Consider the following 25,407-nt stretch of genomic DNA (forward strand, 5'->3'; position numbering starts at 1 on the left):
TCACTGCTCCCTCCATCCTTACTAATAATGCTACCTAGGTAGGTAAGTGCAGCAGTCCACCTGATCAATCATTTTGTTGCCCAACGTCAACTTTTCATCTTCACTAATTCCTAGCCTTAGTGACTTAGTCTTTTATTTTCAAACCTATTGCAGCACTCTGAACTCGCAAAACTTCTAAAAGTTCATTCATTTTTCTTAAACTTTCATCTAAGATGCTTAAAGCCTCATACCAGGGGGGGAAGAGTCCCCCCCCCCCAATTTCATTCCGTGGTCTCCTATTGCCTTTCCTGTGCTTCTTAAGACAAATTCCATCAAATTGATCCATATATATGGTGATAAAACGCAACGTTGTTTAACTCCTAATTTAATACGAAACTAGCTGCTGACCTCATTTCCTACCTTAACCGCAGCAATGTTATTCTCGTACATAGTTCTAATCACTATAATATATTTGTCTGGTATACCATACTATGATAAAACCTTTGCTAAAGCTCTTCTATGAACAGAATTGAACGCTTACTATTAATCTATAAAACTGAGGACCAAAGGAGTTTAATAATTCAGGCCCTTCTCCATTATTAACCTAAGTGTGAAAATTTGGTCGACACCTCGTCTACCTTGTCTAAAACCGCACTGTTCTTTTTTTAAACTTCGCGTACAGCATCTCTCAGTATGAAAAGTACCATATTACTAAGTAATTTGGTCTCTAAGTAACCTACAGAGACCAGTTTAATGCCTCGATAATTACCACCCTCACTCTTTATCACCTTTCCTATACAGTGGTTTGATTAATACTTTTCTAAAATTGCTTGGTACTTCCCCTTTTTCAAAAATCATATTCATAATCTTCAGTAACTTATGTCTAACCTCAGAGCCGCCATATTTAAAAAAAAACTCATTTACCACACTATCAGCACCTGAAGAATATTATTTTTCAATCCTTTTAGTATTGTGGCTAATTCTTCTTCATAAAATAAATCTTCCTTCACGTCCAAAGTATCACAAACTTTTTCATTTTCCTCTATACCTTTTCCTGCAACTCTCTCTCGGTTTAGCACATTCTCAAAATATTCTGCTCATCTCTCTTTAATCCTTTCTCTATCATTAATTGTGGTCCCTTTTGACTACAATAGCGGACTACGGAAAATAAAATAACGGACTATAATAGTGGAATTTCGTTGAAAAGAATTTCGTTGAATTTTAGTAATTTGGAATCGCTAAAATGGACAAATACTATAAAAACTTGAAAAACGCAAAAAAAAACGGGAAATACTCCATCATTAGAATAAACATGTGAGGGCCCAAGGCCCGAGCGAGCGGTGTTAGCCGATAAAAAGTCAGTGAGGCCATTTCTTCGGCTAGTATCCATTGTATATGCATCAAATCAACGGTTTGTTTGTTTTTCCGTGTATAGTTTACATTGAAAATAGGACTACGGGGTGTATATAATATGTTAGAGGTAATTACATGGTTAGAAAAAAAAAGTTCATTAGCTCTACGAGTCAGCTTTTTCAGTCTTACGCAAGCTATGATGGTAAAAGTTAAAGTTTGGTTTGGTTAATGTTACCAAACCATTGAAAATAGGACTACGGGATGTATATAATATGTTAGAGGTAATTACATGGTTAGAAAAAAAAAAGTTTATTAGCTCTACGAATCAGCTTTTTCAGTCTTACGCAAGCTATGATGGTAAAAGTTAAAGTTTGGTTTGGTTATGTTAATTTAAGTTAGTTTATTTAGGTTAATTTAAATTTGGTTATAAATATCAGAAATGGGTTAAAAACCTAACTAAACCTACCCCAACCTAACCTAACCTTGTTTAACCTAACTTGTCATCATCAAATTATGCATTAACACGAAAAAGTTGGCTGGCAACGCTGGCTTCAAAAAGGAAAAAAGGTGTTTCAAAAATGGTGTTAGCGCTGAAATTCTGAGCGAAGCAAGGACACATTGACGAAGGCTTGAGGCCTTAATTATTGAGTATAGCGGGAACAACAAGCAAAGGGAAATAAAAAAAAAGGCCCACTAGGCAGGTTTTTATTTGCAAAACAAAGACCCTGTGAACCCGAAAAAGTATAAAAAAGTGAGAAAAAACCTTTAATTTGTTGTAAAGCTAAGAGCGCGCAAAAGTTTAGGGGAACGGTAGGGGAAACTCTTAAATATTGAAGAATGGGTCGGAGGCCTTGTAGATCAGTCTCGAGAACAACTTGAGGAATAATTGTTGAAATTTTCATGTAGCATTAGAGGAAGAAAGAGTTGGGATGGACAGGCAAGTACGCAGCAGTTTTCCTTTTTTTGCGGGGAGGGGCAAGAACAGCAAAACTAATGCTTTATAATTTGAAAAAGAAATGCCCAGAAACTCATAAAAAGGGGAGCCTGAAGCCTTTACTAGGTTCGTCTCTGGCCAAGGAGGATTCAAATTTCTGCTAGGGTTCGGGGGAGGGGGCTTAAAGGTCTTGTTTCCGAGTCCCTAGCTAATCCCCGTGTCAACATATTTTCTGAATAGTCAATCTGCTACATCTTGAAGTACCTTTGGGATGAAGAGGAAAGTTTCAGGGAGTGTTGAGAGGAATAAGAAGATCTTGATTTTTGACATGAAAAGGGGTAACGGAGGATAAAAAGAAGGATAAGGACCCTCCAGTGTCATTTATGGCGCATAAGGCGTCAAAGTTAACTTATTTTTTTACAGGTACAGGTATTAAGCCTGTCTCCCAAACTTGCAGCAGTAGGAATTGATATCTGGGACCCATATTGCTAAGCATCAATCAACTGTGCTGCCAACTGTTCCAACTATGCGCAGAGGAGACGGGAGTCTAAATTTTATTTTATTTTTCAGTCACCTAAAAGGTTTTTATGCATTCAGGTTATCAAATTAGAAGATCTGCAGTATCTAGCGAACAGATTTGTAGATCGAGCATAGACCTTGTGCTGGGGAGTGATTCTTCCGACGCCACTAAAAAAAAATTTTCAGTTCAATGACCACGAAATGCCACGAAAATACTGGGATATCATCTACAGAAATTTTGAAATTAGTCGGTAAACACAGCAGTTTCACCGACTTCTACCGTGATTTTACAGATGGTGCCACAATTTACCATTTGGTTAAATGAACAGCATTAAAATAGTGACATGTAACAAAATCCAAATCTCGGTTGGTAAATACAGTGGTTTTACCAACTCGTGCAATGATTTTACGTATTGTATTCGAAATGGAAATTATGCTAATCTTGACAAAAACAATCGGTAGAAACGACCAGCCAGTCGGTAAAATCTTTTGCCCCTCCCCCAAACATTTTGACTAGTAATGACCCTGCCTAGGATGAAAAATAGGAAGAGGAGCAAAAATGGATATCTCCAATCCACCTAAGAGTCTAAATACAATTAGACTAGCGGAACTTAAGATCTTTTCATGGTGAAGTAGAGGGGTAAATAAAAAGATTGTTCCCATGTTATCAAAATTGTATATCTGAGCTATCTCAAGAACAGTTTGGGGGATCGGATGGAAACCTCTGGTATGACGGAAGGGGGAACAAAGGGACTTGAAGTTTTCTTTTACTTGGAGGGATAAAGGGAAAAGACATTTCACCCTCTAAATTTTGTCTAATGACTCAAAGTGGCACATGTTACCCGTAAGATTTACTTAACTTTACATTCTAATCTATGTTCGTTTTAGGTTTCGCTTATTTATTCAATGCAATAGCTATTCGTTCTAACTTTGAATAATTATATGACTTTATTTCTGATTAAATAAAAAAAGTTTTTTTTTAACTGAAAGCAAGGAGCGACATTAAAACTTACAACGAACAGAAATTACTCCGTATATGAAAGGGACTGTCCCCTCCTCAGCGCCTCGCTCTTTACGCTAAAGTTATTCACTGTTTCATAAAGTAGATTCGAGAGAAAGAGTCAAACTTTAGCGTAAAGAGCAGGGCGTTGAGGAGGGAACAGCCCCTTTTATATACGGAGCAATAATAACTTCTGTAGTTCATGTAAAGTCACTACAATTTACAACCTGCAATGTGCCACCTGCCATGTACGAGGATAACATGGTAAAAAGGAAGATTACCAGTTGGTTCCCTGTTGAATGGGAAAGCAGTTTTGAGAGGGAACAGTTTCGAAAGGCAAGCTGAAACACCCATTGATTTTGGTTACGGAAACAATTTTTTGCGTCCTACCATAAAAGTAAAATAAATGAGAATGCAAAGCCACATGCAGGGGTTAAAGGGTTTGAACCCAGCCCCCTCCAAAATATTCGTCCAACTCTTAAAAAAGTATCTAAAATGGATGTAAGAACTTTTTGATCCGTTTTTTTTAAGTTATTTTATAGCCCCCTCTCCCGAAAAAAATCCTGGATACGTTCTTGTGAGGATTGACAATGGTTTTTTAATCGTTGAAAAAAGTCAGAAGAATAGGCCTAGTCTTAGAGCTAAGGTTAGGATACTAGAAGCCAAGGGAAGATCACTGGTAAAGAATGATACAGAATCTGCAAAAGACAAAAGGCTGCAACATTGAAGTCAGTTATTTTTATTTTAACTAAAAATTTTCAAACAAATAAGATTCATAGTTTATGAATCTTTCTTTTTTTTTCTTTTTCTTCGTGTCGTAGCTCCTTATCTTGATTAAATAAATAAAAAATTTCAACTGAAAGTAAGTAGCAACATTAAAACTTAAAATGAACAGAAATTATTACGTATATGAAAGGAGTTGTCCCCTCCTCAACACCTCTATCCTTACGCTAAAGTTTTTAGTACTTTTAAAAAAGCTTTTTATTGTTCTAATTAAACGAACCTTGGGTTTCAGGAGTCATTCTTAAAGAATTGGGACAAAATTCAAATTTTAGAGCAAAGAGTAAGATTTTGAGGAGGCGGTGCCCCATTTATATACGTAATAATTTCTGTTCGTTTTAAGCCTTAATGTTGCTCCTTTCTTTTAGTTAAAAAAAACTTGCTTTTTTATTTTATTTCTGATTATTTTTAAAATAATGCCAGCAAATGAGACCCCATCTCCACGGAGAAATCCCCCTCCGCACGGAAATATCCTCTAGACAATTCAATCCCGGTGAAAATATGCCTCAGACAACTACCCTTAACAACTCCTCGCGTAAATCTGAGACGGAATAGAGAAAGCAAGACATATAAAAAGAATTTTGTTTTGAAATTTGGACCGATTTCCCCAAAGTGTAGCTTTCCCTAACAAGTTCACCCTCTGGAAACTTCCCTCTCCTGAAAAACCTCGTGCCCCCCACCCAAAAATGTATGCATATTCCCAATAACAAATACTATGCGTAAATAATTGGCAAACTTTATAACTTAAAGACCTTTCCCCTGGGGCTATGGTGGGGGGTTACCCAAAGGCATATTTATTGGACCCTTAAGCGTTAATGTTAATTCAATAAGGTTTTTATTTCTTCTTCTTTGTCTCCTTTATTTTTATACATTTGCAGGACAGAAACTCCAGCATTTTTATTTGGGGGGGGGGGAGGGTAAGAGAGGTCCATATCCAAATAGTCAACTTGCCCCCCCCCCCCCAAACGACACCCCTGTACATGTGTATACATCTTACAATCTTACAAATGAGCACTTTGTCAAGAAGTTTCTTGAGCTCAGAGCTTAGTTTCTTGAGCTCATGGCTATCACATGGCAATAGCGTAGATATCAAAATTCAAATAAACCCATGCATTAAGGCAGTACGCTAAAATTAGTGAATCCCAATTTTTATGAGCCCGAGAATTGCCCCCTGACTTTTTAGTTAGGATTCAATCACAGGTCAATTTTAAGGTCCGCGTGCCACAAATTAGTGCAATTGCGCCCAATAAAATGAATGCAAAATGTTGAAGCGGCTTACGGCGTATTTGAGGGTATCACTCAATTTTATAGATGTCTCTTTGTCATAAAAGGTTTATTTGTATGGACATTTTTTTTAAGAGGGCTGTTAAATTTTATGGCGTCTGCCTTGTGTCTTTTATTATTGTATCAGATTGAAAACATGATGAATGACTTAGGACGTCTTCTTTTTTTTAGTGAAAAGATGGAGTAGCTTCGTCGAATACCTCAATAAGCTAGCAACACTGTCACAAAATCACCTTGTTCGTTAGTGGACTAGCATAGTGATTAACTTAAGAAAATTACAGCAGTATTGTCTTTTACTTTAGCTAACTGATTAGAGGTCGAAGGTGTATCCATTTTTTGTAAAATACTTTAAATTATTCTAAAGCACAAAACTTGGATCGCTCTTGGGAATACTAAAACTGTACTATGAAGGAAAAAATAATTTATTAAAATTAACAACGTAAAAGCAAGTTAGAAGATTAATACCACTAAAATAGCAAATTTATCTGGCAAATGTTATTAATTAATATTAATAAAGTCGTAATGCGTAGCCAATAAGGAGAATATGTCTGCAGAAAGTCACTCCCATTTTTTCCCATGCCCTCTATCTTACGTCTTATTACATCTTTTTTCTCTATATTTTTATATCATTTCACATAGACTATGAATTATATTTTGCTTCCCAACATTTGAAGACTTGGCTTAGCATTTAAAATAATGGTAATGAAATCATTTTATTTTACAAAAGTTAAATAAAAAAAAAAATTTCAAATGAAGATAAATAGCTATATTAACGTTTACAACCAACTGTAATGCATTCGTTTAAATTCCACACATAAGGAGGGGGGGTAGCCCTCCCCCTTAAAGTAAGCGCGACTGTATTACACGCTAAACTTCGACTAGCTCTTAACTAAAGCCCGTTTAGTGAAAAAAATAGTATTTTGGTGATTGAAGTATTTGGGTTTAGTCCAAAATTTCTTGTAAGTAGTGGATTGAGTGGGGGCGGTAGCTCCTCTTGGGTATAGGCGCTTATCCCCGCCCCCTGGAAAATAAACCCAGAGATAATACCTCCAAAAATTACCCCCTGTGGAAAATACTCCCTCCCCCAATCACTTTTGACTTATAAAAAAGAACCAAAACTGTTTTCTGATTGAATGAGCATCCTCTGGAGTTTTTACAACCATGAGGCGGATGTGGGGATGAAAAAGGGGCAGTCCCCCTTCTATATGGAATAAATTCTGCCCATTTTGGGGTTTCATGTTACTCTTTACTTTCAAAATAACAGCGCAGACCAGAAATATTCCCCGAAATCAAGAGGGATTAAATATCAATTTCACATTTATGATGTGCTTTTTAAAGCACATTGGCATTTTTTGGCATTAAAATGTACTCTGAAGCATCTTCTTCCCTCCTTAACTAGCCAAAATATTTGTTAGGCATAAGCAAATTTCACTGTCTTGGGTAAATTCTCTGTTGTCTTACAATTCCAAACATTTGCATACAAGGGTTTTAAAACTCTATAATGGGATTCTGGTATTATTTTGTAGTTAGGAAGGGAGGGACATGTCTCAAAGGGTGCACTTTAATACCGAATCATCCCAACTCTCATTGAGGCATCAGATGAATAAAGAATTAGTTCTAAGGGAGAGACGAGGGGAGATTGGAGGTAGAAATGAATATATAATCCCAAGGGCCGTATCCAGGACTTTTTTGATGGACTATTTATTTGGGGGGGGGGTACAAATTTGCTTAAAACACATCAAAAATGTGAGATTGATATTCAGTCCTTCTATATTTATTGGAATATTTCTGATCTACGCTGTTATTATGAAAATAAAGAGTAACGTTAAACCCCAAAACGAGCAGAATTTATTTCATATTGGAGGGGGGCTGCCCCTTCCTCATCCCTACTTCCACCTCATCCCTACTTCCACCTCATGGTCATAGAAACTCTAAAAGGTGCTCATTCGGCCAGAAATTGAGAGTTCTAGTCCTTTTTTATAAGTCAAAAGTGATTAAAGACCAACCAGTCGCGTGGGGGGTATTTTCCATGGGGGGGTGGGGTGTTTTCGGAGAGTATTTTCAATGGGAGTACTTTTAAAGGGGGTGTGGAAATCATTTTATCATTTTCATGCAATACTAAAAAGGGCTTATGCCAGATTTGCCTCTCATTCACTCAGACTATCTGTCTTGACTTTTTCTACAATTACCTATGGCTTGATGCCCGCAACTCCTTGGTTTTAATTACTTGATATTTTCCTGGGGAATTTCTGCGGGGGAGGAGGGTATTTCTAGGAGAAAGGGGTAAACGCCGACTCCCATCCCTCTTATATGTAGAATAGTTCCTGTTAGTTTTTAATTTTAGTTTCAATGTTTGCTATCATAAAAAAAGGGTTCAAAAATCTATGTTGTATCTGTTTTTGCAACAACACTCAGGCCAAGATATTTCATTAGTTCCTTAACTTTAGTTCCTTACCAGAGAAAGGATTTCAAATCTAACGTGTTATTTATAGATGGCTATCTTAAAATTTTTAAATGATGTCACGTCATTAATGATGGCAGCATATGGCTCGGGAGGAGGTCTTGCCACCGTCTGGTACCATCCGATAGTTTTCAACTCTTGAAAAAGGCCCTAGACCTCGCGATTTCCGTTCGAATAATGCTTTTCCTGAAACTGCAGGACCATTGTTTCGATAAAATAACCCTAGTCAAAAAAAGAAAAAAAGAGAACAGCCGTGGGCTGGTTGACAGTGATTCTGATTTGAAAACCGTAATAACAAATTATGGTTTTGTTAGGTATACTATAATTACAATTTTTGAAGATAATATATATTTATATATATATATATATATATATATATATATATACATATATATATATATATATATAAATAAAGGGAATCTATTATCCTACACATTATTTGCATAAAACTTGGCTAATTGGCGTACAATTATTAGTTAGAACAAGTTCTATGTCAAGAGCAAATTTGGCTAATGAGCCACGTTAAAACTTCTAAGGATTACCAATCTTTTTTTGATAAGAAGAAACCATATTGGACATTTTAAGTTAAATTTTCCGATTCATAATCCCCAAAAATTCGGATTTTGCTCATATTTGCTTTTTCCTTGTAATTTATTGGCAAATTGTGTTGGGTGGTCACAGAAAGACAAAAGCACATATCTACTAAAAGCCTATATCCTATCCTATCATACTACCACAGTACACTTCAAAATATACAACTCGTAAAAAGCATTGTATTACCTTGTTGTTGTGTATAAGCCATTCGTAACGCCAGCGCTTCTGATCTGTGATGCGCCATAAGTGCCTGATCTATAGAAGGGGTCATCGGCGGGTGTTGCAAAAACTGATTGCCCCGGTGTGGGTATGGTAGCATAAATGGTATCCCTGAAATTCAAATTTCATTTCATGCAGAAATTCAAAAATTGATTTCCCTAATGGGCAAATCAATGCCAAGCCAAATGTCTCAATCAATCCCTACCAAAACCTAGATGTCTGTATTTTTTCGTTTTCGAGAAAATCGTATTAATGGTGATTTTTTCTATTTTTTTGGAACTTGAGGATCCGATGAAGACACAAAATTTCACCAAAAGTTTTCCGAATGCCGTCCTCTCCCCATTTTTTGCCACTCTATTTTCAGCGGTACACGGATCCTTGGTTTTATAATTCTAGTATTTATTTCTGTGCTAGATTTTGACTGTGGAAAACCGGTGAATTCTGTTTTCACCTCTGTAGATACTACGACCTATCTCAGAAGTATGAGTGGAAAGAAAAATTCTAACGTCGCCATTGCACCCGCCTTGTCAAAATTAATTTATTTCCATCCTCACTTAAAAACTAGATTTATATGCAGAAACGGGGTTTTGGGCAGATGACAACTTTTATGCTACTAGGTGATGGGTAAAGGAGAAGAGACAAGGAGGAAATTTGTACTTTCCGCTAAACAATCTTGTAATAAATTCATTCATATGATTTTTCTTTATTATTATTATTATTATTGCAGAGTTCAAGGACACAAGAAGCAAGCTGGACTTTTTTTTTGAAATAACCTACGAGCCAAATTAGAGATAATCATATGTTTTATATTGGAGTGAGGAGATACTTCTTTTAATAGTTTTGAAGAAGATGTATGTAATTTTAGCAGCTTGCAAACTGCATGACACTGATTAAGTTATGATTTCGTGGTATTCAACACAAAAGAGCGCATGTGGCATTTTCAGAATTTTACGATATAGTGAAAAATATATTTTGAAGCTCTTGGCGAAGCAAATTTTTTCTTCAAAGATTTTAATAATTACAAACTTTAAAAAAAAATGAATGTATGTAGCTGAATGATGTAGCTTTGATTTGAACCTCCCCCAGCCTAAATTGTTTTGGATTTGTAAAAACGTAACAAAAATGTATATAAACAATTTTTGGATACATTTTATGGTTTTTGTCAAGACTCTACTCCAAAAATATACCTCCCTAACAAACTCCTGGGTAAGGACTTGCATACGTCAACACAAGAATTTATTTGGGATGGTTAGACACTTCGCTATTTGTATTTTTGGACGAGGGGAATGGATAAATAAAATGCAACAATAATTATAAATTAAAGAAAATTGGTACAAAATACACAATATATTTGTGAAGCAACATATTTGTATTTCTTAAGATGTTGTTATTTAAAAATTGATTAATTAAAAAAGAAATCAGAAGCAAGATTTCCAGAAAAAAGAAGAAAAAATCCATACCAAACTCTAAAACAAAGAAAAATCAAGTAATATTATAAGTTAATTTCAAATGAACAGAAATTACTATTTTAATAAATAAGATCCAAAAACGAACAGAAAGAGAATTAATGATAAAGTCAAACTAAAAGCAAAGTGAGATTAGCAGACATAAGAGTGAGACTATCACCCCTTCAAGCCCAGTAAAATATAATAGAATGTCATCTACACTTTGGTGGAAACAAAACGGACTTAGTAAAAAAAAAATTGAAATTGAAATTTCAAGTGCTTTCTTATGCATCAATTCATCATACTTTAGACAAAATGTAAATAAAAGGTAGCAGTTAAAAGAGTTTTTTTAATTGCAATATTTCAAAAAAGCGTTTGTCTTTTTTGTACAAATTTGTCTCTAGCTTATGTTTTTTTTTTTTTTTTTTTTTTTTTTTTTTTTTTTTTTTCTTTTTTTTTTTGCCGAAAAAGAACCTGAATATAAGGCTTTTCCTGTTTTTACGTCAAATTTCCAGAAGCTAGTTTTTTCCCATCCAATAATACAGATTGAGAGTCCTTTCATGATTCTGGTTTAAACAAGGCGCAACATGCTTACATTTCTCCTAATTAGATGGCATCAGAAAAGGGGAGTTGAAGAGGCTGCATATACTCAGTTTGTGCCTACAATCCTACAAATTGAAATTCTTTAGAATCCGGCTAATAAGGTGCAACATGCATATATTTTCTACTAAAATGTATCGGTGAAGAATGGAGCATTTACATGATTGGAGAGCCATGCTCCTGGTACTCGGTGGGTCATGCATATTTCTCTTAGACACTTCTGGGTAAAATGGCTATCTCAAAATACTGATTTGATGTCTTCGAGGATGCCCAGTGTAAAACTGGACAAAAGAAGCGGTTTCTAGCCTCTGAACACTTTTGATCCTTATAAACAATACCAGAGCTTTCAAATTTGGACCTAATTAGCCTGTTCCATTTTTCTGGAAAATCCATTACATTCAAAGCGGGGAAAAATATCAATAGGGACAGGTTACTCAATCAGGTTACAAAAAAGTCCACACTATTGCGCTGAGTATGACGCACTTTTCGTCATATACCAGACCCTAGGATGTAATGCATAACGTTTATTTCATTAAACTACAGTAAAAACCGAAAAAAGTCAACTAAATTAATATAGAACAAAATCGGAAATGATTCAATTTCTTCGTATCAAGTAGCGAAACCTTTTTGTTAAGCTCAAAGTATCAAATAGCGCAACATGTGCCATATGGATAGCATTTGCTTTTTCGCCTTTAGAAGCCTTTACCAGTGCTATAATTTATTTGAAGTACTATTTAGGATAAAAGTTGAAAAACTTGTACACATCTTGGATTAAGAACTTCAGGAGGTTCTCCAAGTATATTTCCAACATACTTGGAAACTTCTCCAAGTATGTTTGAATAAGATTTGTAGCTTATTGTGCTAAGAAATGTCCGAGAACAGCTTAAGTATTTTAGTTTTAATACTTAAGCCCGAGACACACTTGTCGTTTTGTCGTTTGTTCTACCGAGCATTTTTTTACCAAGTTTTTTCTGCCGCTGCTGCTCAAGTGCATACACACTGGGTGGTAAACATTCTATTCTCGCAAGATCAGTCGATCATAATAGATCTGATATATCATAATAGATCATAAATAGATCTGAAACCTTGCACCAATAGTTTGTTTTATTCATAGTGTTGCATATAATATCAATAGAGAACAGCCTCTTGATTAACGTTATTTCGCCATCGATTGATTCGCCATCATTGAAAATAATTGAAAAAACAACAAATTTGTTGAAAATTTGATTGAAAAAATAATTAATCAAATAATTGAAAAAACCTACGTATTGAAAAATACATTGTATGCCATCCCCTATATTCAGATAAATTGAATAATTGAATTTAAATTTTATTTAAAATAGTATTTAGTGCAGGGCGAATAAATTAGATTAACCCCCATTTTTTCTGATAAATATGCTTTGATTTGTAAAGGGTTGAAGGCAGGTTAACTCTCTGACACTTTAAACTTCTTGAATTTCTGGGCCCTTCCTAATCAAATTATCTAGCCCTTTTTTTTGTACAATTTTCCTCTCTTCCCAGGAAGAAAAATTAATTTATGACTAGCAATCTCGTTTTTTTTTTTAAGATACATCCTCTGCAAACACTCAATCGCATCAGCAGTGGTCAGCGATAAAAAAGCTGAGTGTGTGCGCTTTTTTTAGTTCCATGGGCCACCATCGTTTCTTTTTCTTTCTTATTTCACGCCCAATGCGTATATCGCAATGCGTATATTTCACGCCCAATGCGTACTATGCTGCAAACCACACAAAAAAAACGCTCGGTAGTGTGTTTCGGGGTTAAGCTCCGAGACAATCTTGGGGTTTTTTTTTTTTTTTTTTTTTTTTTTTTTTTTTTTTTTTTTTTTTTTTTTTTTTTTTTTTTTTTTTTTGTAACTTACAGGCGTCGGTTTAACAAGCGTTGACGGTAGCAATGCAGCCTTCCATTGTCACTTCGATAAATGAACGAGAAAATAAACAATCGTTTATTTTAATGCCTTCACTGAGATAGTTGCCTATGGAAGAAAATGGAAGCACACACACTCGCCTTCTTTTTTTTTCCTTTTTTTTCACTAACGAATGCTGATGAGAGAGTGTGTTTGCAGAGGGTATATCATAAAAGAAAATTCAATTGAAAGTCATAAATGAATTTTTTCTTGGGAGGGAAAAGGCAATTTTTATAAAATGCAAGATAATTTTTATTAGGAAGCACCCAGAATTCGAGGAAGTTTGAAATTAGAGGTTGGACCCAAATTAGCCCTTGCCTTCGACCCTAAAGCAAACCAAAGCCTATTTATCATAAATAATAAAAATGAGCGTAAATTCAATTTATGTATTGGATTTACTAAATACTATTTTAACTAGATACTACTAAACTAAATGCTATTTTAACAAGATTTGAATTCATTTACATTAAGATAATTTCTGCCTATTGGTGTTCAAAATAATTTCTAGTTTAACTACTTCCCGAACCCCCAATGCCCGTTCACGTAATAAATTCATACAATATGGGGGCGGGAGCAAAATGTACTTTTCAATGTGTAGTAGTCTATTTCTTTGTTTCCTCTTTAATCGACAGTGAAATAAATTTGATGCAAGAAGGTTTTCTCTATTCATGTTATGCACAACATTGTGAATGAGATAAACTCTTATTGCACTGTTTCAGAACTATTTATGATCTATTATGACCTATCAAATACATTATGATCGACTGATATTGCAACGTTAGATTGTTTACCGCCCAGTGTGTATATCCTAGAGTAACAACGACGAAAAATAGCTCAGTAAAATAATAATAAATAAATAAGCGCTCGGTAAACAAAAACTTTGTAAAAAAAGGGGGGGGCAAGATGTTGCGGGCCTTAAAAGAAAAACATGACTCATTTTTAATACAAAAATTTTTACTTTTCATTATTTTTCATTTATATATTTCATATTTTTCTAATTATTTTTCATTTCGCCATTACACAGCAAAGTTTACGAGAAACATTACAAGAAAAAAATTGTTTTCTTCCCTTTTTGAGGGATGCTCTCAAGAATGATGTGTTTCCAGGCCCATAAGCCCCCCCTCCCTCCAGACATCTGGATTTTTGTGAGTTTTCACTACTCTTCAGATAACTCACCTTTCTTAAGTGTTTTTTATAATGGAATCACCATATAGAATAACCTTTCCATATGGCCTTATAGTAGACTGTCAAATTATTTTACCAACATTTTACAACTTCCTCTGGTAAGCTTGTACAACCTCTCTCCCTTCATTTTTTTTTTTTTTTGAAACGTTTTTATAAACGGTATGAAGAAGGAAGCGAAGTTCTTTTTGTGTTACATAACTTCTTCAATCCATCACACATTTAAGTCTCATGATTTTTCATACATTTAGGTCTCATGATTTTTCATAAATTTAAGTCTCATAATACATCCATCTTTGGGATATGTCTAAGGTACGGAAAAGGCTGAAAAATATGATGTAGTCTTTCAATTGTGAACTGATTTTAAGGGTCCTACCACCATTCACCAGCTTTGGGAGTTTCGATTTTTGTTTTTTTACAAGAAAAAGTTCAATCCTGAATCTTCTAAATATAAATAGAAAAGGCATTTTAATATTTATAATAAAAACTAAAATACTAACTGTGCTTATAGCTTCTTGGTTCCCGAGGTCCATCAACAGTGATTTTTATGGCTTTTGAATACGTCGTAACAAGAGGAGGACTTGTACCAACAGTTATTGTTATGGTGAAACTTTTCCCTGGAATCAAATACTGGAATTTACCTATTTATGCTTAGTAAAGCAAATAAATTAACCTATGAAATTAACTTAACCAATAAGTACATAAATTGAATCTAATATCCCAAAATTTACCCAGGAAAAGTCTAACTATCACGTAAAACTATAGATTTGACAGTTTTAGACACTGGGGGGGGGGGTGTTAAAGCATAAAATCGGTCGGAGTTTTTAGATTGAGAAAGTTAAACTTTTTTGTTAAACAGACTCGACCTAACACAATCGCGTCAATAGAGATAAATATTTTGGAAAAATAAATTTTCCACAAGATAGTTAAAAAAAAAGGAAAGTGTTAAGACTGACTAACTCAATTAAGCGTAAATACAGTGAAGTTTCGTCAAGAACCCTTCCAGACTTTAGGTTAAAGCTGAAAAGGCGCCCAACATTAGGTAAGGCCAAACTCCAAGATAACTAAGGCCCGACGTGAGATCCTTGGATCCATTCTCCCTCCCACGCTTCAATCCTCTAAAGTTTTACTCTTTGATGTTTATTTTCATTAAAGTATCACTTAAGAATTCATGAGCTTGCTAATGACAAATTTATATCCCTGTTTTGAAGTTCCCATTAGAAACGTGAGACCAATTATGTAATTCTAGAGTTCCAACTCAAAACCATTTAAGCACATGTTTCGAAAACTGTGTGCATATCACTCCTTTTTTAAACGAGAGTTAGGAAAAGATTTTCAATGTACACAAAATATAAACTTAAAAACAGTCCTTAGGACCAGTTTTCCCTCTTTGCTCACCCCAACTTCCCACTCATAGACATATTACACATCAGGGATTATCTAGGGAAATGTCCTAACTGCTTAAATCTTAATTCTAATAAATTATTAAGATCGTAGCATGATTGTCTTAAATCAAAACACGCTAAGCAAATATTTCACATAGGCCCATTGCTTGATTTTTCGTAAAAATTGGAATTTATAGCTTTCTAAGCTTGTTTGACCACAAATCTGAGGCTAATATAGACGTCTAATGTCCAAACACTGTGAAAGTACTCCAGAAATAGGGTTTTATTACAACAAAAATTCATACCCTAGGGTTTCTGAACCTGTTGCTTACGAATCTGAGGTGGTTATTGCAATGTCGAAATCCAGAATCAAAACAGAGATAGTACCTGTTTAAGACATTGCCTTTCCTTCCCTCTAAATTACCTTATTACCCCCCCCCCCCCCAAGTAGTATTTGTGACCTCCCTTGAGAACAAAGTTTCACAGTTTTGCCTTCTAAAAGGTTAGAAATATAACTCTATATTTTTTATAAACAAAAGCGCTAAAACTAGACAAAACTTACACACCTCTACCGCTCCTCCCAATGAATCTAAGGTCTTGAAACTTTGCTACTCCTCCTTGAATAGTTGAAATTGCATTCCTTAATTCAGCACTCCAATTTTCATCATTACCTGCACTTAAATAGACCTGTGTTCCATCTTCAACAGGACTTAAAACTATAACACGAAACACATTTGGTAATGTTTTATTTGACCTCCAATGACTCGGTAATGCAGAGCAAACAACTGACGGGCTGCCAGTTCGCACAAACTCAGAGCCAAGGTTAAATAAATTCAGAATATCTTTCTCGATAATATCGCTGACGTTTTTCTTCTGCAGAGATTGACTATGATAGTTGCTCGGGATATGGTTCAGAACGGTTGCCATCTTCACAACTTACTCTACAAGATCAATTAACTCACTGAGTGACTTTGTGGTCTCAATTGCGGATTATCTGCTCCATCCTCAACCCACCAGTGGGTAGCACATGCCCAGCCCACAACCGCTGTTTCATAATATCGTTGGTCCATACTCGTCGGTCTTGATGGAATCTACCTGTTCCATGACAGGTAAAATGATTAAGTGGTATCATGGCAAGGAAGATCAATTTCTGTGTGAAATTACAAGAATTTCTTGGTTTTTGGGTCAAAATGATTGAATTATTCAGGATTAAATTACTATTTATTCATTCGTAGCAATAAAAATGAAATCTATGAATCGAACTTAGTCGGTGTTAATAAGATCAGGTTTGTGTAGCTTTTTACATTCTTTCAGTCCTTGCACCAGATACATGCGGTAGCGAACTATAAGTAAGGAGTAACCCGTGCAAAAAGTTAACAGAATTCTAAACAGAAATTCTGAAAATGATATATATGTGTCATTGTTTCCCCAAAATTAGTGATAAGGAAAGAGTTAAAGAGAGATGGGCAGAATATTTGGAGAAAGTGCTGAATGATGATAAGTTCCAGTAAATTATCAAACAGTTCGTGGTAACGAACTGTAGTAAGGAGCGACCCGGCTCAATAGTAACCAAAAGTCTAAAAAATGGAATTTTGATATCAATAGCTACATCAAAAGAATTGATTTTAAATATATAAGTTTCATCAAGTTTAGTCTTACCCATCAAAAGTTACGAGCCTGAGAAAATTTGCGTTACTTTCGAAAATAGGAGGAAACACCCCCTAAAAGTCATAGAATCTTAACAAAAATCACACCATCGGATTCAGCGTATCAGAGAACTCTACTGTAGACGTTTCAAGCTCCTATCTACAAAAATGTGGAATTTTATATTTTTTGAAAGAAGGCAGATCACGGATACGTGCTTATTTGTTTGTTTGTTTTGTTTGTTTTTTTCCCCAGGGGTGATCGTATCGACCCAGTTGTCCTAGAATGTTGCGAGAGGGCTCATTCTGACGGAAATGAAAAGTTCTAGTGTCCTTTTTAAGTGACCAAAATATTGGAGGGCACCTAGGCCCCCTCCCACGCTAACTATTTTCCCAGAGTCACCAGATCAAAATTCTGAGATAGTCATTTTATTCAGCGTAGTTGAAAACCTTATAACTATGTCTTTGGGGACGACTTACTCCCCCACAGTCCCCGTGAGAGGGGCTACAAGTTAAAAACTTTGACCAGTGCCTACATATAGTAATGGTTATTGGGAAGTGTACAGGTGTTTTCAGGAGGATTTTTTGGTTGGGGGAGGGGTTGAGAAGAGGTAGATATGCTGGGGGAACTTTCCATCGAGGAATTTGTCATGGGGGAGGAAAATTTCCATGAAGGGAGCGCAGGATTTACTAGCATTATTAAAAAAAATCATGAAAAAATAAATATGAAAAAGTTTTTTTTCAGCTGGAAGTAAGGAGCAGCATTAAAACTTAAAACGAACAGAAATTATTACCCATATGAGGGGCTCACCTCCTCCTAATATCTCGCTCTTTACGTTAAAGTATTTATAGTAATTTCAACTATTTATTCTGCGGCTTTTATGATTCAGGGGTCATTCTTAATGAATTGGGACAAAATTTAAGCTTTAGTGTAAAGAGCGAGGTACTGACGAGGGGACGAACCCCCTCATATATGTAATAAAAACATGATAATAGAAAAGTTCTTTACGTAAGCTAATTTATAAGTTACGTATATATTTTACTAATAAAAAGATTCGTAAAAAATTAAAAGTTTTAGTTGCCTTTTTAATTAACCAAAAAATCGGAGGGCAACTAGGCTTCCTCTCCAGCTCTTTTTTTCTCAAAATCATTCGATCAAAATTATGAGAAGGCCATTTAGCCAAAAAAAAAAAAAAATGCAAATTTCGTTATAATTATTCTTCTGCGGAGAGCCAAAATCAAAACATGTATTGATTCAAAAACGTTCAGAAATTAAATAAAAAAAAACAAGTTTTTTAACTGAAAGTAAGGAGCGAAATTAAAACTTAAAACGAACAGAAATTACTTCGTATATGAAAGGGGCTGCTTCCCCATCAACGCCCCGCTCTTTACGCTAAAGATTTTTACTGTTTTAAAAAGAAGAGTTGAGAGAAAGAGTCAAAGAGTCTATACCTATTGAAAATTTGATAAAACAAGATTTTACCTTAATCTTTAGTTATTAGTTTCTTTTTCTCTGGTTTTAGTTCTGAAAGTGCAATTCCTGATGTTTGATTAGAATTTTAAGTTGTATCAATGGCTTTTTCTAAATATAGGAAATATATTTGTGCATCTTTGAAACCTCATAAATTGAGACTGAGCAAGCTGTGAAGCTGAAAACAGTTCTGCTGTGCACAAGATCTATTTTGCAAAGTTTCACTTTTATAGAACATAGATTTTTAAAGGTCATCAAAGGTGAGGACCCTCTAGAAGGAGAGGGAGTGGTGGTAGGTACTTCAATATACCTTCCCTGGACATACTTTAGTCTATAGACCCATCCCTGAGAGTATCATATTCATAACCTAACCCCTTTCCAAGATGACCAAAAGTAGCTAAAGTAGAATTTTACCAAAGATTTATTTTGGAGGAAGAAAATTATTAAAAAATAACAAGGCCCCGGGTGCATATAGTTTGATAAATATTTTTTATATAGTATTTGTGAAGTTAGAGATAAATTAACTGAAGATTATGAGCATAAACCGCAACAGAGAATTGTGGAAAGCAAGCCGCCCAGAACGCATTATATTGAATACTTCATCTAACCATCTCTATATATTAAAAAATAAAATAAACAAGTTTTTTTTAACTGTAAGCAAGGAGCGACATTAAAACTTAAAACGAACAAAAATTATTCCGTATATGAAAGGAGTTGTCCCCTCCTCTACGTCCCGCTCTTTATGCTACAGTTTTTTATTGTTTTAAAAAGTAGTTTTTTAAAAAGTTAAAAAACAGTGACAAAGAGTTAAACTTTAGCCTAAAGAGCGGGACGTTGAGGAGGGGACAACCTCTCCTCAGTTTTTTTAACTGAAAGTAAGGATCAACATTAAAACTCAGAACGAGAAGAAATTTTTCCGTATATGAAAGATTGTCCCCTCCTCAATACCTTGCTCTCTACGCTAAAAATGTTAGCACTTAAAAAAGCTTCTTTTTCTAATTAAACAGCCTCTGTGTTTCAATAGCCATTCTTAAATAAATTGAGACAAACAGATAAGCTTTTAAATTTATGCTTTTTTTCAAATAATGCCAGTAAATCCGGCTCACCCTCCATGAAATATACCTCCGTCACGGAGAAACTTCTTCGCGAAAATGCTTTCCAACATAAAGTAAGCCCCTCCCCTCAAATTCCCTCCAGATTCTTAACTGAAAATCCCCCTCCACGTAAAATTTCCTGCGGACGATTCGGCCTGAAAAATTATCCTTAGCTTACTTTCATTTGAAAAAGAGTTTAATCTCTAAACAGTTCTTCGATCACTCCGGAAATACCCCACTTCCATGGATTTTTTCCGGAAATCAGCGGATAGCTCCCTGGAACACCTTCACGTGCAAAATTGAGTTGGTAAAGATAATGTAAGATAATTAAAAAGAATTTCATAGAAGAATTCTAACAAATATCCCCAGCGTAAAATTTTCCCTGGTAAAATTCACGCCCCCCCCCTGGAAATTTCCCTCCCCAAGGAAGATTCTCCCAATGAAAATTTACCCCAAGCACAAAATCCCTCCCCGGATAATGTCTGTATTCTTCCCAATAGCAAATACTATACGTGAACAATGAGCAAATATCATGACTTACAGACCTCTCCCCATGGACTCTGGGGGTCATTTTACCCCTAAAGACCAAGCTATTTGTTGTTTCAACTATTCCGAATAAAATGGCTTTCTTAAAATTTTGATCAAGTAACTTTGGGAAATACATGGGTGTGTGAAGGGAACCAGTTGCCCTCCAATTTTTGTCGCTTGAAAAGGGCACTAGAAATTATAATTTCTGTTTGAATGCACTCCGGTCTTCTAGGACAATTATTTCAAAACGATCTCCTCTGGAAAAAAAAAATATAAATAAACACGCATCCGTGATCTGTCTTCTGGCAAAAATGGCAAAATTCCACATCTTTTTATGTAGGAGCTTAAAACTTCTACAGTAGGGTTTTCAGGTACGCTGAATCTGATGGTGTGATTTTAGTTAAGATTCTATGACTTTTAGGGGGTGTTTCCCCCTATTTTCTAAAATAACGAAAATTTTCTCAGGCTTGTAACTTTTGACTTATATATTTAAAATCAGCATTAAAATGAGATTCTTTTGATGTATCTATTAGTATCAAAATACCGCTTTTTAGAGTTTCGTTTATTATTGAGCCGGGTCGCTCCTTACTACAGTTCGTTACCACAAACTGTTTGAAATGATAGGATACAATTTAATCAAGCAGTTCGTGGTAATGAATTGTAGTAAGGAGCGACCCGGCTCAATAGTAACTGAAACTCTAAAAAACGGAATTTTGATACCGATAGTAACATCAAAAGAATTGCATTTTTATGCTGATTTTAAATATATAAGTTTAATCAAATTTAGTCTTACCCATCAAAAGGTACAAGCCTGAGAAAATTTGCCTTATTTTGGAAAATTTCATCAAGTTTAGTTTTACCTCTCAAAAGTTACGAGCCTGATAAAATTTGCCTTATTTAAAAAAAAAAGGGTGAAACACCCCCTAAAAGACATAGTATACTAACAAAAATCACACCATCAGATTCAGCGTATCAGAAAACTTTAATGTAGAAGTTTCAACCTCCTATCTACAAAAATGTGGAATTGTGTATTTTTTGCCAGAAGAAAGATCACGGATGCGTGTTTATTTGTTTGTTTTTTTTTGTTTTTTTTTTATATTTGTTTTCGTTTTCTTCCCCAGGGGTGATCGTATCGATTTAGTGGTCCTAGAATGTTGCAAGAGGCCTCATTGTAATGGAAATTAAGAGTTTAAGTGACCAAAAACATTGGAGGGCACCAAGGCCCCCTCCCACGCACACTTTTTTCCAAAGTAAGCGTATTAAAACTTTGAGATAGCCATTCTGTTCAACTTTGTCAAAAACTTAATAACTATGTCTTTGGGGACGACTTAATCCCCCACAGTACCCAGGGGAGGGGCTGCAAGTCACAAACTTTGACCATTGTTTACGTATAGTAATGGTTATTATGAAGTGTACAGACGTTTTCAGGGGGACTTTTTCGCGTTGGGGTGGGGGTGGGTTGGGGGGAGGGGGTTACGTGGGAGGATCTTTCTATGGAGGAATTTATTAGGACGGAAGAGAATTTCCATGAAGGGGGCGCTGGATTTTCTAGCATTATTAAAAAAAAAGACAATGCGAAAATAAATAATTTCTTTTCAACTGGAAGTAATGAGCAGCATTAAAACTCAAAACGAACACAAAATATTACATATATAAGGGGGTCCGTCTGCTCTAGAATACCTCGCTTTTTCCGTTAAAGTATTTTTAGTCATTTCAACTATTTTTTTTACGGCCTTTGTAATTCAAGGGTCATTCTTAAAGATTTGGGACAAATTCAAGCTTTAGTGTAAAGAGCGAGGTATTGAAAATGGGGCAAACCCTCTCATATACGGAATAGAAAAACACAAATATAGAAGTTCGTTATGTAAGTTAATTCGTAAGGTATGTATGTTTATTACTAGCAAGAACGTTCGTAAAAAAAAATTAGTTGCATTTTTAAGTAACCAAAAATTGGAGGCAACTAGGCCTCCTCCCCCACCTTGTTTATATCAAAATTATCTGATCAAAACTATGAGAAATCCATTTAGCAAAAAAAAAATCAATATGCAAATTTTGTTTTAATTATTCATGTGGAATGAGCCAAAATCAATACATACATTAATTAAAAAATGTTCAGAAATTAGAAAAAAAAACAAGTTTTTTTTAGCAGCAGGTAAAGAGCGACACTAAAACTTAAGACGAGCAGAAATCATTCCGTATATGAAAGGGGTTTTCCCCTCCTCAACACCTCGCTATTTACGCTAAAGTTTTTTTTATTGTTTTAAAAACTAGAGTTGTAACAAAGAGTCCAACTTTAGCGTAAACGGTGGGGTGTTGAGGAGGGGAAAACCCCTTTTATATACGGAATAATTTCTGTTCGTTTTAAGTCTTAATGTTGCTCCTTACTTGCAGTTAAAAAAGCTTGTTTTTTTTTATTTAATTTCAGGTAAAACTTCCATGTTCAGTGGAAATTTCAAAAAAAATTCCGCTATGGATTTTCCCCCAAGATTTCTACTTAAAAATTCTGGGGTGAAAACAAGTTGAAAATCTTTCCATGATATTGGTCTCCATGGGGCTGAAGTCGTTTTTCAGCCCCATACCCAAAGCTGTATGCATCCTTAAATACAAACGTATCTTACCCCGCCTTTTTATTAATAAAGGAAAGGCTTTGGTGTAAATATGAACGTGCTTAAATATGTTGAGGTTGTCTAGCAAAAGAAATTTTTAAATACATTCCAAGACCACAGTGGCTGTACATGACGTATGAAGCAAAGAATAACATAATAACAAATGAAAAAAAAATTAGATAGGCAAGGAAAAAGAGGGTAGTATCAACGTGTGGGAAAATACGGAACGAAAATAACCAGATCGCCAATTCCTCTTCAGTGCTGTATTTTTCATACAAAATATCTTCCGTCCTCAGTATTTCTCCACTGGTTAACACTACCCTCGTTTTCCTTGCCTATTTGATTTTATTTTTCTCATTTGGTTTTTTTTTTCTTCTTTGCTTCAAATGAATTTGTATTTTGATGTCGTTAAGTAAATAAAGTTTATGTAAAATAAAGCAGCATAATAAAACAGATTAAAAAAATAAAGCAATAAAACTGCCAAAATATCATTTATGATGTTTCAAACATTACATAAAACTTAAAATGGCTTTAAAATCCATTAGGGTATATACTGGCTCCCTCATCCTCTCCGCTGCTAGCCTACTTTGCAGTAGCATGTCACAATCGTATTATAACCGCCAGATCAATGAAGTAATAGTATCATGGCCCCACCCCCACGGATTCTAACTTGTTTGTCCAAAAGAGATGGTAAAGATGGTCAATTGGCCAAGAAATGGGAAAAGAAAAACAAATTTACATTTAAGGCTCTATGCGAGAAATTGATCACAGTTGGAATGCAAGAACTTTAAAACAAATTTGGAGCACAAGGAGTAATCACTAGCATATCTTGTTTACCCCAATTAGTGGTCCTAACCCTACACAGTCGACCGACAGTAATTACCCAATTACTACCACGTCACGAAACTCTGCCATTTCATTTTCAACCCTAATATGACCAATAATTAATTCGACTATTACTCCCCATTTTTAGCCGCGTCACTTGGTCTATTATTTATTTTTCTGGTTTTATTTTGAATGTGTAAACCGCTGAAACACGCCAACTAGCTATTAGAGACTATTTAGCCCCCATAGACGTCTTGGTGGCGCTTCCAGGTTTCAATTATAGTAATGCAGTCAGACAGGATACATTTGAAGCTTAATAGGCTTAACTAAATTGATTTGAATGTGTGAAAGCGTCATGTGTCTTTAATTCAGGGAATTACTAGAGAGATTCGCCGAGACGTTTTGCAGAAAAGGTTGCAAGAGGAAACTTCGACAGAATGCCGTGGTGTTAATTGAAGAAGAACGTTCGCCATTGTGTCGGCACAGCTCCAACTAGTTTGCGTGACAATAGTGTCTTCGAACAATAATTAACTTTCCAATGTATTGGGTATTTTTATGACGTCTGCAAATTGAAAGGCGAATAAAAATGCAAGGCGTTGCACAAGCTTACAGGTAAAGAAGTTTTTTTAAGGACAATATATTCTTGTTTCTTACGGCAGGGATCTTACTATGCGTGTAGACGCCACTAATGATTCACCTGAGCATTGAAACTAATATTATAGAGAGGGTTTATAACTTTATAGATGTGATGGTCATAGATATGGTACTAGACTTGTTGAGATTTGCGGATTTTCTTTCTAATCCTCAACCCCCCCCCCCCTCTCTCTCTCCCAGGCCAAATACTTGCAACTTAAAAGGGTATTAAGTTTTGGAAGGGATGCTAAAAAAATGCACATTTCTGTCAACCCTTTACTTCAGTACAGAAACAAGATTGAGGAACAAATACAGAAGAACCCCCCCCCCCAAAAAAAAACAACTAATTTTGGAAGTTCTACATTGAACTACGAAAAAAACAGCGTTTTCAAGTTTATAGTACTGTACAGCAGAACTTAAATCTTTTTAAAGAATGTTGCCCTTATACAATATCTTCTTATCCCAATTCACCTGATTTCGGAAACTTTTACTTCATTTTCAAAAACCCGACCAATTGGTTTGCGCATCCCAAGTAGCCTACCGATCTCTTGATTTTCTGCCTTCGACCGGGAGTGAATTGCGTCGTCAGGGGTAAATCCTCCGACACTTTCGGTGTTTATCCCTCAAATTTCTCCAGGCACCCATTTAGAGCTGGGTCAACTCTGGCTGACCTTACAGAGTTACATCATTGACCCCCTTTCCAAACTTACTAGCCAGCGATTTTAAAAACGTGGTTAAATTAAGTCTGAATAACAGTACTGCTGGCTCCAGCTCTTATGTGTGATTAAAAAAACAAAAATTTGATGAATTTCGATCTTCTGAATTATCTAAATTGACATTACATATTTGAACTCACCATCAACAGTTCTCTTAGGATTGTATTGAAATTTTCTACTTTAGTTTGAGATTGGGTATCCCTGATTGAACCCATGTTTTACCCGGGAGAGG

The 25,407-nt window shown here is 35.3% G+C and overlaps 1 protein-coding gene across 1 annotated transcript in view; it reads right to left on the bottom strand.

Annotated features, from left to right (window-relative positions):
- Positions 1-16,609, bottom strand: part of LOC136026435 (runt-related transcription factor 1-like) — a 39,898-nt gene extending 23,289 nt beyond the window's left edge. The window contains exons 1-3 of the mRNA XM_065703022.1: positions 16,226-16,609; positions 14,775-14,891; positions 9,091-9,234 (exon numbers count right to left, since the gene is read on the bottom strand). Coding sequence (XP_065559094.1) covers positions 9,091-9,234; positions 14,775-14,891; positions 16,226-16,586 — 622 coding nt within the window. The 5' untranslated portion in view covers positions 16,587-16,609. The remainder of the gene's footprint in view (positions 1-9,090; positions 9,235-14,774; positions 14,892-16,225) is intronic.
- Between the last annotated feature and the right edge of the window lie 8,798 nt (positions 16,610-25,407).

This window comes from Artemia franciscana, chromosome 4, assembly GCF_032884065.1.
Source record: "Artemia franciscana chromosome 4, ASM3288406v1, whole genome shotgun sequence".
Lineage (NCBI taxonomy): Eukaryota > Metazoa > Arthropoda > Branchiopoda > Anostraca > Artemiidae > Artemia > Artemia franciscana.